At 34.5% G+C, this 13,561-nt stretch overlaps 2 protein-coding genes across 2 annotated transcripts; one reads left to right on the forward strand and one right to left on the reverse strand.

Moving 5' to 3' along the window:
• Positions 1-4,696: 4,696 nt before the first annotated feature.
• LOC120139420 lies at positions 4,697-5,368 on the forward strand. The gene is made up of 2 exons (XM_039154642.1): positions 4,697-5,094; positions 5,176-5,368. Exons 1-2 carry the CDS (start codon positions 4,697-4,699, stop codon positions 5,366-5,368), a joined length of 591 nt encoding a protein of 196 aa, XP_039010573.1.
• A 442-nt stretch (positions 5,369-5,810) lies between these two features.
• On the reverse strand, positions 5,811-7,398 carry LOC120139379 (40S ribosomal protein S2-2-like). Its single transcript, XM_039154620.1, has 2 exons — positions 6,683-7,398; positions 5,811-6,094 (listed from the first exon to the last, which is right to left on the reverse strand). The coding sequence occupies exons 1-2, from the start codon at positions 7,331-7,333 to the stop codon at positions 5,936-5,938; spliced, it is 810 nt and encodes a 269-aa protein (XP_039010551.1). The 5' UTR covers positions 7,334-7,398; the 3' UTR covers positions 5,811-5,935.
• Positions 7,399-13,561: the final 6,163 nt, after the last annotated feature.

The following is a 13,561-nucleotide window of genomic DNA, read 5'->3' on the forward strand; positions in this document are numbered from 1 at the left end:
ATATTTATGTCTTTTATCATATATTTGACATATTTAAATATGTAAAAGGTTGAATATAAAATGAATTTATCATTGATCGTTACATATGATGTTTATCATGAACATATATGATATTTATCATGAATGATATTTCGGGTATGAAGTGCCCAATGTTAAATTATGATAATATACTTTGCCATGAATGGATCAAATAAAATAGACTGTATGCCCAAGTAAGTCAATGAAGGACAGGGTGAAATTGGCATGCCATATAGTCCAATAGGTGTAGGTATATTTTAGCACTAGTGTGTAAGGACATTTAGTGCAGCACTATAGTGTGTAAGGGCACTAAGTGCATATGGTGGGCACGACCTTATGTGTATTATGGTGGGAATGACCTTATTTGTAGTATCAATTTGGTGCATATTTGACTCGAATACCCAAGGTCTTCATATGTTTACTTTTGGGCTATGATTTATTGGTTAATAAATGGTAAACAGGTAAATAAACTTACGAGCTTGTGGAATGAATGACAAGTATATTGGTAAGAAACTTGATATCCGATTATATCATGTTAATTTATAGTAACATCGTTGGAATATAGGTAAAGTGATCATATATTTAATATGGTTATTCATTTAAATTTATGTGTTGGATTGCTTTAAATATTCATATGATTGCCTCACTAAGTGTATACTTAGCGTGTGATGATTTTAACGCGTAGGAAAAATGAGGAAAAGGAGCTGAGTTTGGCATCAATCACCAAGGAAATATTTACAAGTAACAATGATGACATCCTACTATGTTCTAAAAGTTCTGGCAGACATGTACACGAGAATGAAATGTCTACAATTTATTAATATAGTTAGTATTAAATATAATTAATAGTATGAATAAATATTATAATATTAAAATATGCTTAAAGAAAAAAATTAATTTGGGTTTTAAATCATACATGTTAGACAATCTTATTTATTTTATGAAACAGAACAAAACTGTCTATCACTGCTTGAAACTAGTTTTGAATTGGCAACCAAAAATATTATATTATGATTTTTCTCTGAATAATTATTTTATAATAATTGTGCAAGTTATGAAAATAGTGATGTTTGAATGAAACCAAAATTCTACTAAATTCAATTAAAGAAATGTTTTGAATTTATGATTGACATTTGTAACTCGTATTGATTCGTGTATACGGGTTATGGGTGTTATAATTGGGGCTGTTGATATGGGTTTCAATGGTCCTTGCTTCACATGCGAACGAGGTGATCTATGCCAGAGGCTAGACCGGTGCCTCGGGAATACAAGATGGACTGAAATTTTCCATTCAACTACTGCTACTCATCTCCAAAGAATTGGTTTTGATCATCGACCAATTCTGCTAAAAACCAATGAGGATCGAGGTGCAAGCAACAATCGGTCTTTTCGTTTTGCAGATGCATGAAATGATCACCCGGATTTTGAAAGATTACTTGAGAATTGTTGGACCAATGGCACTTCCTTTCTTGAGAACCTCTTCGCTTTCCAGGTTAAGAGCAAGAGCTGAAACAAAGACGTATTTGGTCACATTAGCAAAAGAAAGAATTTGCTTCTTGCGAGGATTAAGGGAATAGAGAAGGCTATGGAACGCAGCAGCTCATCTTTTTTTGCATGATTTGAAGGAGACTCTGAAGCGTGAGCTTGATACTACTTAGAGCAGGAAAAGAAGTTGTGGTACCAAAAGTCTCAAAGCAAATGGATAATTAATGGTGACCAAAATACTAGGTTTTTTCACAGCTCTACGCTTAATAGGAGAAGAAGGAACAATGTTAATATGCTAAAGCTGGAAAATGATGAATGGTGTGATGATCTGATTCGGTTAAAACGACATGCGTGGAGTTTTTAAAGCATCTGTTTACCTCTAAAAATTGTCAATCTCCATGTGATGACTTGTTGGGGGTTTAGCCATATTCAAGGGGATAAATTGAGCTCACTCACTCACTCATTTAGTGACTGCAGAAGAAGTTCGCAATTCTCTTTTCATGATGGACCCGATGAAGGTCCCAAGAGTTGATGGTTTCCAAGCGAGCTTCTTTCAGAAAAATTAGAGCATAGTAGGGGGAAGTGTTGTACAGTTTGTTACCAATTTCTTCAATACAGAAGACCTTCCTGAATGGGTAAAAAGGACGCTCCTGGTCATTATTCCAAAAGTTGATACTCCGGAGATTCATCCCATCAGTTTATGCACGGTGCCTTACAAGATTATAACGAATATTCTGGTTAATCATATGAAGCCTTTCTTACAGTATTAGATTGCTCATAATCAATCCATCTTTGTTCTAGAACAATACAGAGGAGGTTATACATTCATGAATTTGAAGAGGGGGCGAAGACATGGATGGCTATCAAGGTAGATCTGGGAAAGGCTTATCACCGATTGGAATGGGATTTTATTGAGGAGACACTTGTCGAGGTGGGTTTACCTGCAATTTCATTAGATGGACAATGACTTGCGTTCGGTGTGTTTTAACCCAAGTCCTCTAGAATGGCGATGCTTCGAAAAGCTTCACATCATCGAGAGGTATACGTGAGGGCAACCCTCTCTCTCCCTACCTATTTGTACTGTGTATGGAACGCCTCTCCATGCCATTGAACAAAGGGTGGTTGGGGGTAGGTGGAAGCAAATTCACTTATCAAGGAATGGGCATAGGATTTCTCATCTCTTCTTTGCATATGATTTAATGTTATTTGCGGAAGCTTCAATGGATCAAGTTGCTGTAATCAGAGAAGTTTTGGATTGTTTTTGTAAATGCTCAGATCATCGGGTGAGTAATTTCAAAACTCAGATATTCTTCTCAAAGAACTACGATGGTAGTCGGAAACTTAAAATAGCGAGCAGTTTTGGCTTTGAAGCTGTGACCAACTTAGGGAAGTACGTGGGAGTCCCACACACGGACGGAGCTCCCTTAGAGCCAAGGGGTCGATCCTGTTAAAATTTATATATTCGATATAATTTTGGTTTAATAGTATTTTGGTTCATGTAAAAATAAATATTTAAATTTAAAAAATATAAATATTTATTAAATATTTAATCAGTAGGAGTCGAACTAAAGAATGATAAGTTTGTGTTCTCAAATTTTTGGTCTAATTACAATTTAAGTCATTGTAAGTTTAAATATTAAACAAATTAGAAGTTGTCTTTTGAGTTTTGAGGTTTTTTTTTAATTTAGGGTGAATACAAGGTAATATTTATAAATATTGTCAACTATTTGACAATGTACGCTCATACCCCCTACATACGTGCTTGAACTCATATTTACGTTTTATCTCAGCTTAAATTATTATTACCTCACTAAGTTCTACTTAACACGTGATGAATTTTCATGCGTAGGTTTGAACAAAGAAAGGACGTGAAGTGAAGAGCTTTCTAAGAATCTATTGGAAATCAAACCTACCGACAATATCAGTAAAACATCTTTTCTTTGACTTATTAGTGACATGTACATTATATCTGTTGATTTGTTTTATCAGATTCATTTTTAAAAGGGTCTATAATAGTAAACTAGGACTATTTTAATTTTGGCTAATTTTAGGTATAATCGTATTTACGAATGAATAATATAAATGTTATGTTTAAATGGTTTTTAATTAAGCAGTATTTAAGTAGTTTTGTGTAGTTATGAAATAGCACCGAATTGCCTAATTGCTATGTAAAATCGGATTTGTTTTGAATGATCAATTATCATTTTATGAATCTAGACGCTTAATGAAATAGTTTAATAGTTGATAAAGTGATGTTTTATAATGAAACAAAATTTTAAGCATTTATGTTCCACGAAAGTTTGAAATGTAAATATAACATCTTTAAGTTGTAATTCGAAACGTATACGGGTTATGGGTTTACAACGAGTGAATGATGAGTTGACCAACATAGTCCAGTTTTAGGCCCATCAAACGGTTGATGATGGAGATCGAAGAAATCGAAGAGCCCATCGTATATTTGGGAGATTGAGGCACTTTCAGGTGAAACGATGGCCGGAATCATGTTCAGGGGGTCGAAAAGGTGCGGGCTAGAAAGTTTTGGCTCCATCAGTCGATGGACACGATGGCCGATGACTGTAGACGCGACGTGGTACTAAAATGAAACAAAAATAAACTTTAGGTATGATTTTGAAAAACTTGATAGTTTAGGTACTAAACACATAAATCCTATATTTTATAATTTTAAATTGGATTTGATTAATTAACATTATTATATATATATATATGGTTAGAAAGTAGATAAATTGGAACCAATCTGCACCATGATATTATAAACAATTACAACTAAATTTGTCTATAAACTCGAACAACTCGACTAAAATTTCATAAACTTAAGTCAAACAAAAAAATAAAATTTGAATTGTAGACCTAAGCAACCTCATTGGTTAAGGAGATGGTTGTTATCCCTAGAGATCTTAGGTTTGAGCATCAACAACGGCAACAAAGTATTTGAACGTTTATTGTGAAATGATTTAGAATATATATTATCACTTGTGATCATCCCTAGATTAATCAAAAAAATTTCTTTTATCCAATTGAACTCTCACCCCCAAAAAGGATAACACATCTTTGCCTCTGACTCTAAAAAACTATTATTTACGTGACTAAAGACTGTTAAAAACTCTATCTCATATATATAAACGCAACACATACCAATTAACAAGACCTTATGACAATTGTATGGGGGTTGTGGATGCGGCGAAACAAAGTACTTTTCGATCCAGATTTTGTGGAGAATGAAAGCGTGTTACAAGCAAGTTGGCGGTTTCACCAAGAAGCCATGTACGCTCTGCAAGTACGTGATGAAAACAGGAAAAGGATGGCAATTGATAGACGAAAGGAGGAGTGGCTGCCGCCAGCAAGAGGATTGTTCAAACTTAATACGGATGGAGCAAGAAATGCTTCAAAAGGGTTAGCGACTTGTGGAGGCGTAATCCGGATGAATATGGATGTTGGGTTCAAGGGTTCACGAAAACTATTGGGATTTGTTTCGATTCTTGATGCTGAGTTGTGGGGTTTTTATGAGGGACTATGTTTGGCCCAGAGCATAGGAATTCGACAACTTTGTGTTGAAAACTCCAAAGATGCAAGGCATCTTCTCCAGCAAGGAAGATGGATCGCATATTACCCATGGTTCCACACATAATTGAGCTACTGTTGAGGAATGATCAGCTCAAGTTTAGCTTTACTCCAAGGGAAAGTAACTGTGTTGCGGACGCAATGGCAATGTTGGCAAGGAAGATGGAAAGTAACCGTTGAGGAAGTGCGAATACTGGTTGATGAAGATAGGAAAGTTTGGCACCAGTTCCAAGTGAACAGCAGAAGAGGAAGACAGACTCCTCCTGTAGGCTGTTTAGCTAATTAGATGCTATTCGTTTCATTCCTCCCAATTAATTAAAAAAAAACAGAAGCCCTTATGACATATTTCGTAAATTAAACAAATTTAAATGTCTTTGAAAATAGAATTTTTACCGTTTAATATGTTCCATACTTGTATTAAAATTATAATTAAGATGACTACTGACAGATTTGATTTTTTATAAGAGATCATATTTAGGATTAAATTTACAGATACATATTTGTCAAAAATCAAAATGTATAAAAAAAATCAATTATTAGTCCAAATGCTGATTTCATCCAAGATTTCGACATGTTCATTAAACCAAATGCAAGGGTGGGTCGAATTGTTTCAATGAGCCCTTACGAATTTGAATTTATAAGTTTGGACTCCAACCACATCTTCAAAATCAATCCTACCATACATGTAATGAAATGTGAATGGATATTCATAAGAATTTAGAGGCAAATAAAAAAACAAGTCCTCAACTCATCATATAAACCACAACTCGTAAAGAATCCACAAAGAAACTGAAATTTAGAGAGCAAACATTAAAAAGGAACTTCATATTACTTGCTACCCACATCAAACTTATCAGATATCGACCCTCTCCACATCCTCGTGTACAAGAGTCTTCGATGGCTTTCCCAACAGATCAGTGTACTCCTGGAATGGGGACCTTGTGAACCGAGTCTCTCTCCAGAAATCCGGTGTCAAGAAACCGTATGTCTTCAGAAGACACTCAAAGGTGGCCTGTAAATTTACATCACCAACAACATAAGCATTCTCTAAATCAATTTTTTGGAGATCACATCAAACTCCATACTTCTTAAAGTTTGATCAACAAGAGAATGGAATCATAAAAATAGCATACTTTGTAGAAAAAATGGACTATTGTTAAGTGTTTATTATCATGTTTATACATCGTATTTATTTCAATAAATATACACTCATTTCATAGATGTTCTGAAAGTTTACAACACATCAAACTCCCTAATCACTAAATTTTGAAATACAACAGATCCGGAATCATAAAACTCCGATATTTCCACATAAACCAAACTATTCTTTAGACCTTAGTACCATATTTGTTCATCTTAAGATTACTTTAATACACATAGATACCCGAAAGATGCAAAGAAATGCAATGCATCAGTCACCACCTATCCTAAATCACATTCTTTAATCACTTAACTAATTTATCATAAACCGTACAATATGTAAATAACTGGAATCACTAATACAATAAACAGCTACCAACAATCCAAAACATCTGACGCTAAAACATTAAACCCATATTCAAATAGATGTAAATTCGAATTAAAGAAGAAAAGTTAATACCTTGACAAAGTTTCCAAGAGTTTTGGTTGAACCCCTTGAAGAAGTGAAGACATCATCAATACCAGCAAACTGAAGAACCTTTTTGGGAACTCTAGCAGCCACAATACCCGCACCTCTCGGAGCCGGTACCATCCTAACGGTGACGGACCCACATTTCCCGGTAACCTTGCACGGTACTGTATGGGGTTTCCCGATCTTATTTCCCCAATAACCTCTTCTAACCGGTATCACTGACAACTTAGCCAAAATTATGGCCCCTCTTATAGCAGTCGCAACTTCTTTGCTGCATTTCACGCCGAGTCCGACGTGTCCATTTCCGTCGCCGACGACGACGAAGGCCTTGAAGCGCGTGCGCTGACCGGCGCGAGTTTGCTTCTGGACTGGAGTGATCTTCATGACCTCGTCTTTGAGTGAGGGGCCGACGAGCTGATCGATGATTTGGTACTCTTTGATGGGAAGAGAATGGAGATAGATTTGTTCGAGGGATGTGATTTTGCCTGCTTTGACTAAGCGGCCGAGTTTCGTAACCGGTACCCACTTTTCCTCCTCATCCTTGCGGCCCCGGCGCCTGCCTCGTGGACCACGGTCGCCTCTTCCGCCACCAAAGCCACGCCTGAAAGCGCCGCGTTCACCTCCACCTCTTTCCGCCATTGTCTTTTACCCAGGGATGCAGGGATTGAGATAACTGGTGAAGAAGAAAATTGAAGCGGCTAGGGTTAGGATTTTATATGCGGAGATTGTTCGAATTAGGGTTTTGGATTTGGGGGAGTTTATTATGGGCTTTGATTATATTGGAAAACAAAAGCCATAGCTCGAATGGGTTGGATTTTGTATTTTTGCTTCGGTCCATTAAATTGTTGATGGTTATAATTATGCTGGAAAATAGTACAATCAAGATGTATTAAGGTCAGTTCGAAAGACTAAAAATTATTTCTGGAAAAATAAATAATATTTTATGGAAAATATATTTCAAAAATTAATTAATTTTTAAATTTTAAAATAAAATTATTCATTATTTTTTAATAGAAAATGACAAACTTGGAACATATGAATAGTCGAGTAATTATTTTTGTAACATCTAATAATTGGCTGACTCAATAAAACAACATCCTATAATCGGAGGACTATTTCATATATTTTAATAGTTGGAGAACTCAACAAAGTAGTATCATGTAGTCGGGGATCGTTTGTGTTGAATTAATATTTTGATATAACAATAACTTACAAAATTGATTTTAGACTTAATTGAATTTATCAAAAATTTATCTAATATAATTCAAAGTCCAAATTAACTTCAAAAATATTTTTTAAATGTTAGACCCCAATTTAGGGGCTAAGCTTTTCTTAAAAATAATTTCGGGGATTAAGTTAAAATTTAAGTTAAATTGAGGACCAAAATGAATTTTTAATTAAATTCAAATCAAATTCGAAAAGTAGCGAAAATTGGATTACCTATGGCATAATTTTACCATTTTTCTAGATGTGTTAGGTTATAAACCCCAAAATCTCAAACTTTCCATTTCTGGAAAGTGTAAATCTCTCTCTCGTTTTCCTTTTTTTAGCAACTTTGATTCAAGAAACTTTAAACTTCGTTTTGTCACCGATCAAAGTTCCGTTTACGACAGCTCTCGTATCATCATGACCCTTTCGTTGTCTCGAGTCCATCAATATTAGTTTTGTCACCGTTTCCACCGGTATGTGGAGGGGTGAGGAAGTAGGGATGTAAACGAGCCGAGTCGAGCTCGAGTATTGTTGAGCTTGACTCGACTCAAAAACTTTGAAATGGAGCTCAACTCGACTTGAAAGCTCGCTAGCCCAAAATTTTCAAGCTCCACTAGAACTCAAAATTATTAATTGAAGCTTGTAAAAGCTCGCCAAGGCTCGAAATAAAAAAAAAACTTAAATTTAGCTCAATTGAAGCCTCAAAATCAAACTCAAACCTAAACCTTAAATACATGAAAACCTTATACTACATTTTTTTTAAAAATCAACACATATATCTTAATATTATTAATAATTTATTTATTTTAAATAAAATCTTAATATATTATATTTAGAGTCCAGTATCAAGTAGCTCGTTCCAGCTCAGTAAGAACTCGAGTGGAACTCGAACTTGAGTTGAGTCCATTCGAGTCAAGTATATATTAATCTTTGATCGAGTCGATCTCGAGTAGCTTGCGATCTGTCTCGTCTCAATTACAGCCCTATGAGGAAGAACATATTTCTGGCGTTTCAAAATCGAGCTCCCCGCTCATTCACCTACGTGAACCTAGCTTGGTAAGTGTCTTAAAACCCCTTAAAATAATTTTATATTTTTTTTGTAATTTTCTGACCCCAGACGTCGTCGCACATGCCCCCACATGCCGCTGTTGCGCGTGGGGCTTGTCCATCGCCTGGTACACCTTCTAAAAATGGGTTAACCCAACCCGTATGACTCGACCCACCTACTGACTCGTTTCAAAACCATCTGGCCCAAACCCGTTTAGCTTAAACCGACCCAAGTGAACTTGTCCAGTAGAGCTGAGTCGAATCGAGTCGAGCCGTTGATCATTAACCATCATTAATCGTTGATTGTCGTTGACTTACTTTGAATTTGATCCTTGACCTGTATTGACTTTTTGTGAGAACTTGGTTCTTGACATTTTTCGATGTCTTGGGTTCGATTTTGTAATCCGTTTCACCAAATTCTGACCCAAAAGCCTCAAAATAAGAGTGTTAACCCAAAAATGCTTAGTATTTTTAGCATTTCTGTATGATTATTTGGGCATTAAATATAGAATTAATTTAGGAATATATTTTTATGATGGTACCCGAGTTCCCCTGATCAAGGACTGACTAGATCTGACGCTTCGCTTCCAGCAGATTCGTACGATCCACGTTCTTTGAGAGCTACTCGTAGGTTTCCATAAACTGTTTAAGTATATTTTATTATTTATTATATTAAGATTTTGATACAGTTCTTCCTTCTTGTAGGATCTAGCACTACTATTGACTTGATAAGCAGAGCCAATAGTAAGCTACCGTACCAAACTCCTCAGATTGATATATGTGTGTTCTTGATGATGTTACATTACTGTATTAAATTACCTATCTGAACTATTTTGGAATTATGACGATATCAAATATTTTGATTGCATGATATTCGATTTGCCATATGCATTGGGTTTTGATATCTGATTTACCGTATACTTCTAACATGATCTCTGGTTATTGTATTTATGTATATAATTTTGGAATATAGAATGCTTTCATGTTTTAATAAATTAAACTATCATTTTCACTAAAAAATATGCATATTTACTGTCACTGGGTATTATTGGAGGAAGTATCTCAAGCTTAGTCTATGACTTGTAAGACCTTACCGTCGACTCCTCTACTTTGTGGATAGGGTAACTCCTTACCACAAGTCCTTATGCTATTAGTATAAGGTCCTTACGGGGTGTAGAGGTGGGTGTATGGTTCAGGGGAATCTACGCATTCTAGTGTTTGGATGGGGGTAGTCTTCATAGTTTAAAAGCATGTTTTATAAATTAATTTTTACCAAAGTATTTATCTGAATGTTTATATACACCGCAAGGAGCACGCTGAGCTTTTTAGCTCACTCTTTAATTTTTACTTTTTAGATATTACCAAACAACAGGCTAATAGACTTAGCATCAAGAGGATCGATCGTGCTCCTTTTTGTACCCATTGTATAATTCTATATGCCATTTTTTGTTATATTTTGGTGACACGTGTTTTTACTACTATCTTTATGTATATGTATTACCAGTATTTTTTATGAACATGTTTTTTCTACTAGCTTCTGATGTTAGTATATCTATATGTTTACATTATATGGACCCTATGTTGGACATTTTCATATTTTTATCGTTATATATATATGTTATCCATTGAAATAGATTTCAACTATGGTTTGAATATGGAAATGATTTCTTAATAGAACATGTGACCGCCTAGATTTGGTCGTAACGTCTAGGTCGGTTCTAGGGGATTACATTAAAGATTTCTAACTTAGTTGAACCTTTTCGAAAACATACTACATCATTTTCGTACTTTAAAGTCGAGTTTCCAAGGATTTTTTGCTCAAAGGATCAATCCCTTAGCAAAGGGATCCATCCTTTGAATTTCAGTAGGTTTTGGATCAATCCCTTCACCAAAGGATCGATCCCTCGAGAAAAAGGACTGATTAATTCACCAAAAGGATCGATCACTCGATGAAAAGGATTGATCCCTTCCCTTAAAAGATCGATCCATTTCTTGTAACGATCAACGTATTTAAAAATGAATTGACCCATCGACCCTTCAAGGAAAAGAATCGATCCCTTCACTAAAAAGATCGACGACTCAATGAAAAAGATCGATCCTTACCTTAAAAGATCTATTCATTTCTTGCAATGATCAAACTATTTGAAAAAGGATCGAGTTTTTTCTTGCAATTGCTGAATTATATGAAAAATGATCGATCTCTTTCATTAACGGATCGATCCCTTGTGCATTAAATATTTTTTTAGTTGTAGGTAATGACTAAATGACTCCTAAATCGCTCTAAACTACTAGAATTCATGGAGAAGATATAAATAGAAGGTCAAAGTATCTGAAGGTCAACAAGAACCATATTGAACAAATATACCAACATCAAAGAAATCATTTATGCTTAATTTTTCAATCTTTTCATTGTAACAAAATTGTAAGCTTTATTGTTTAATTTTCTTAAAGTGTGACTTGGGTGAGAGCTTATTGTTTGCAAACATATTTATCTTTGTGGGGCTTTCTTTGTGTGCTAAATTTGTAATTCCTCTTGTGGAGAGAGTGTAAGCAAAATTTTAGGGTATAAACCTTGTATGTTACTGTAAGGTTACACATTGTGCTCACAGATTAGCAACTCAAATGGATTTGAGAAATCTTTATTGTGGATGCTAAGGTAGTGGATTTGAGAAATCCTTATTGTGGATGTTAAGGTAGTAGATGTATACTTGGTTCAGAAGTTGAACCACTCTAAAATCGTTGTGCAAAAAAATTACTTTTTAGTTGCTTCCACCAGTATTTTTAAAAGGTCAATTCACTCCTTTTTAACATATTTTGACTAATTGAAAGAGCTAACAATTTTGTATACATTTCTAAAAAATCAATTAATCTTTTAAATTTTAAAATAAAATCAATAAACTTCATTTATCACTTCATTATTCATATGATTTCCACATTAACACTTTGGAACTTCACACCAGCACTATAACAATTAATAACGATTTTTGTTAATTAAAAAAGGAAAATTCTACAACGCTCGTCGAGTGTTGACAAGCACGGTAAGCGATGAGCACCGTAAAATTAAATTATAAAATCATTAAATCATAAAGTACTCAAAGTATAATTATAATTTAGTTAAAAATTAAAGTCTAATTTAATTAAAACACAATAATTCTAAAAAATAACTTTTTATAAATTTATTTTAATCAAATTAATTCAAATATAAATTTGGGAAATTTATAAGCCCTAGTTTATTTCAATATCTTTTAAGCCATCGTCGCTGTCACTGTCGCCGCTACTAGTGCAACCAATACCTAAAGTAAGTTTTATTAATAACCCTAACATGAATTCCTCAATTAGTGTAATTAGAAAACCCTAATAATCGAATTAAGTATCATATTTACTAAATTATAACTCAACTTAGAATATTTGAACCCTAATTTTTATGTTTAAGTTATATTTGGTAAATCCAATATCGATTTCCTAATTAATGTCCCGTCGTTCATATCAGTACATTGTTTCGTTCGTATCGATACACGGGCATGCCAGTATCGGTACCCTATATGTATCGGTACGATATCTGTACACTGTTTTGGTATTGAATACGCGTACCGGTACTCCATATAGGAGTATTGGTACGGGTGGTTGTTTCGTGCTTTATGTTATGTTAAGTGTGCATGCTTAAATTTTATTTTTTTCACATAGATGATAGATCTAAACTTAACACCTTCAAAACAAGTTAAGATGATGGAGTGTAAGTGTCACATCGATATGAATTCAGAGAAGACAAAAAAAGAGGTATGTGCATTATAATTAACTAAAATTTAAGCAAATTCAATAAAGAAACAATTGGTACCATGAAGAAGTGGCCATAAACGGGAGAGTCTTAACCAATTTGAAAGATCATTTAGTGTAGTTGAAATAGATGAATTTTGGGTTGTTCGAATACATCTCCTACCAAAATAGAATTTGTAACTTGCTATCCTCTTGCCTAGCGGGCAAGGATTTTCCTCATTGGAAAAGATGATTCATTTGGATCCGTATGAAAGCCCAATTCCATTGCATTGCCAGAATCATGTTGTATATTTGAAAGAGGTTGACCTCCTAAGTGATAAAAGTAAAGAAAAACTTATCTTCTTTTTTTTATTACCTTCCTCGCGTATGTATAAGATCGAACCCATTCGATTTCTAAAACGGATTAATAATCCTTAACTTTTCTAGGAATCCTTCATCTGTGGTTGTGAATACCTGATTTTCTCAATCTTTTCGACCTTGGTTCCGTCGGAACAAGTCAGAAAGATTGAGAAATAGAACCATCTGATTTGATTCGTTCTTAATAGCCATGAGCTCGGACTTGAACTTAGATGCTCTAGCTCTACTTCATAAGAGCAGTGTGTCTACCAATTTCAAACCCTTATCATTTAGTTTTCGACTTTTCGAGAATATATTAGCTGATGAATTAGTATTTGTTGTTCTTGTTTCTTTAGTACTTTCATTCGTTCTTATACTTGTCATGATCCTTGGATTATTTACAAGTAGGTTCAAGCTCTTATTTTTACAACTTTAGCTACGACTTATATAGGCGAATCCATAGAATGCCCCCTGGTTGATAATAGTGGGTACAATACAAAT

The sequence above is a fragment of the Hibiscus syriacus genome, unplaced genomic scaffold, assembly GCF_006381635.1.
Source record: "Hibiscus syriacus cultivar Baekdansim isolate YM2019G1 unplaced genomic scaffold, ASM638163v2 tig00110745_pilon, whole genome shotgun sequence".
Classification (NCBI taxonomy): domain Eukaryota; kingdom Viridiplantae; phylum Streptophyta; class Magnoliopsida; order Malvales; family Malvaceae; genus Hibiscus; species Hibiscus syriacus.

What these genes read in the sequence shown, in the direction of transcription:
- LOC120139420 (XM_039154642.1), top strand. Translation starts at nt 4,697, where the DNA reads ATGCGGCGAAACAAAGTACTTTTCGATCCAGATTTTGTGGAGAATGAA. An exon ending in GAAAACTCCAAAGATGCAAG is followed by an intron (nt 5,095 to 5,175) that starts GCATCTTCTCCA and finishes AGGAATGATCAG; the next exon opens with CTCAAGTTTAGCTTTACTCC.
- LOC120139379 (XM_039154620.1), bottom strand. Translation starts at nt 7,333, where the DNA reads ATGGCGGAAAGAGGTGGAGGTGAACGCGGCGCTTTCAGGCGTGGCTTT. An exon ending in CTCTTGGAAACTTTGTCAAG is followed by an intron (nt 6,095 to 6,682) that starts GTATTAACTTTT and finishes GTAAATTTACAG; the next exon opens with GCCACCTTTGAGTGTCTTCT.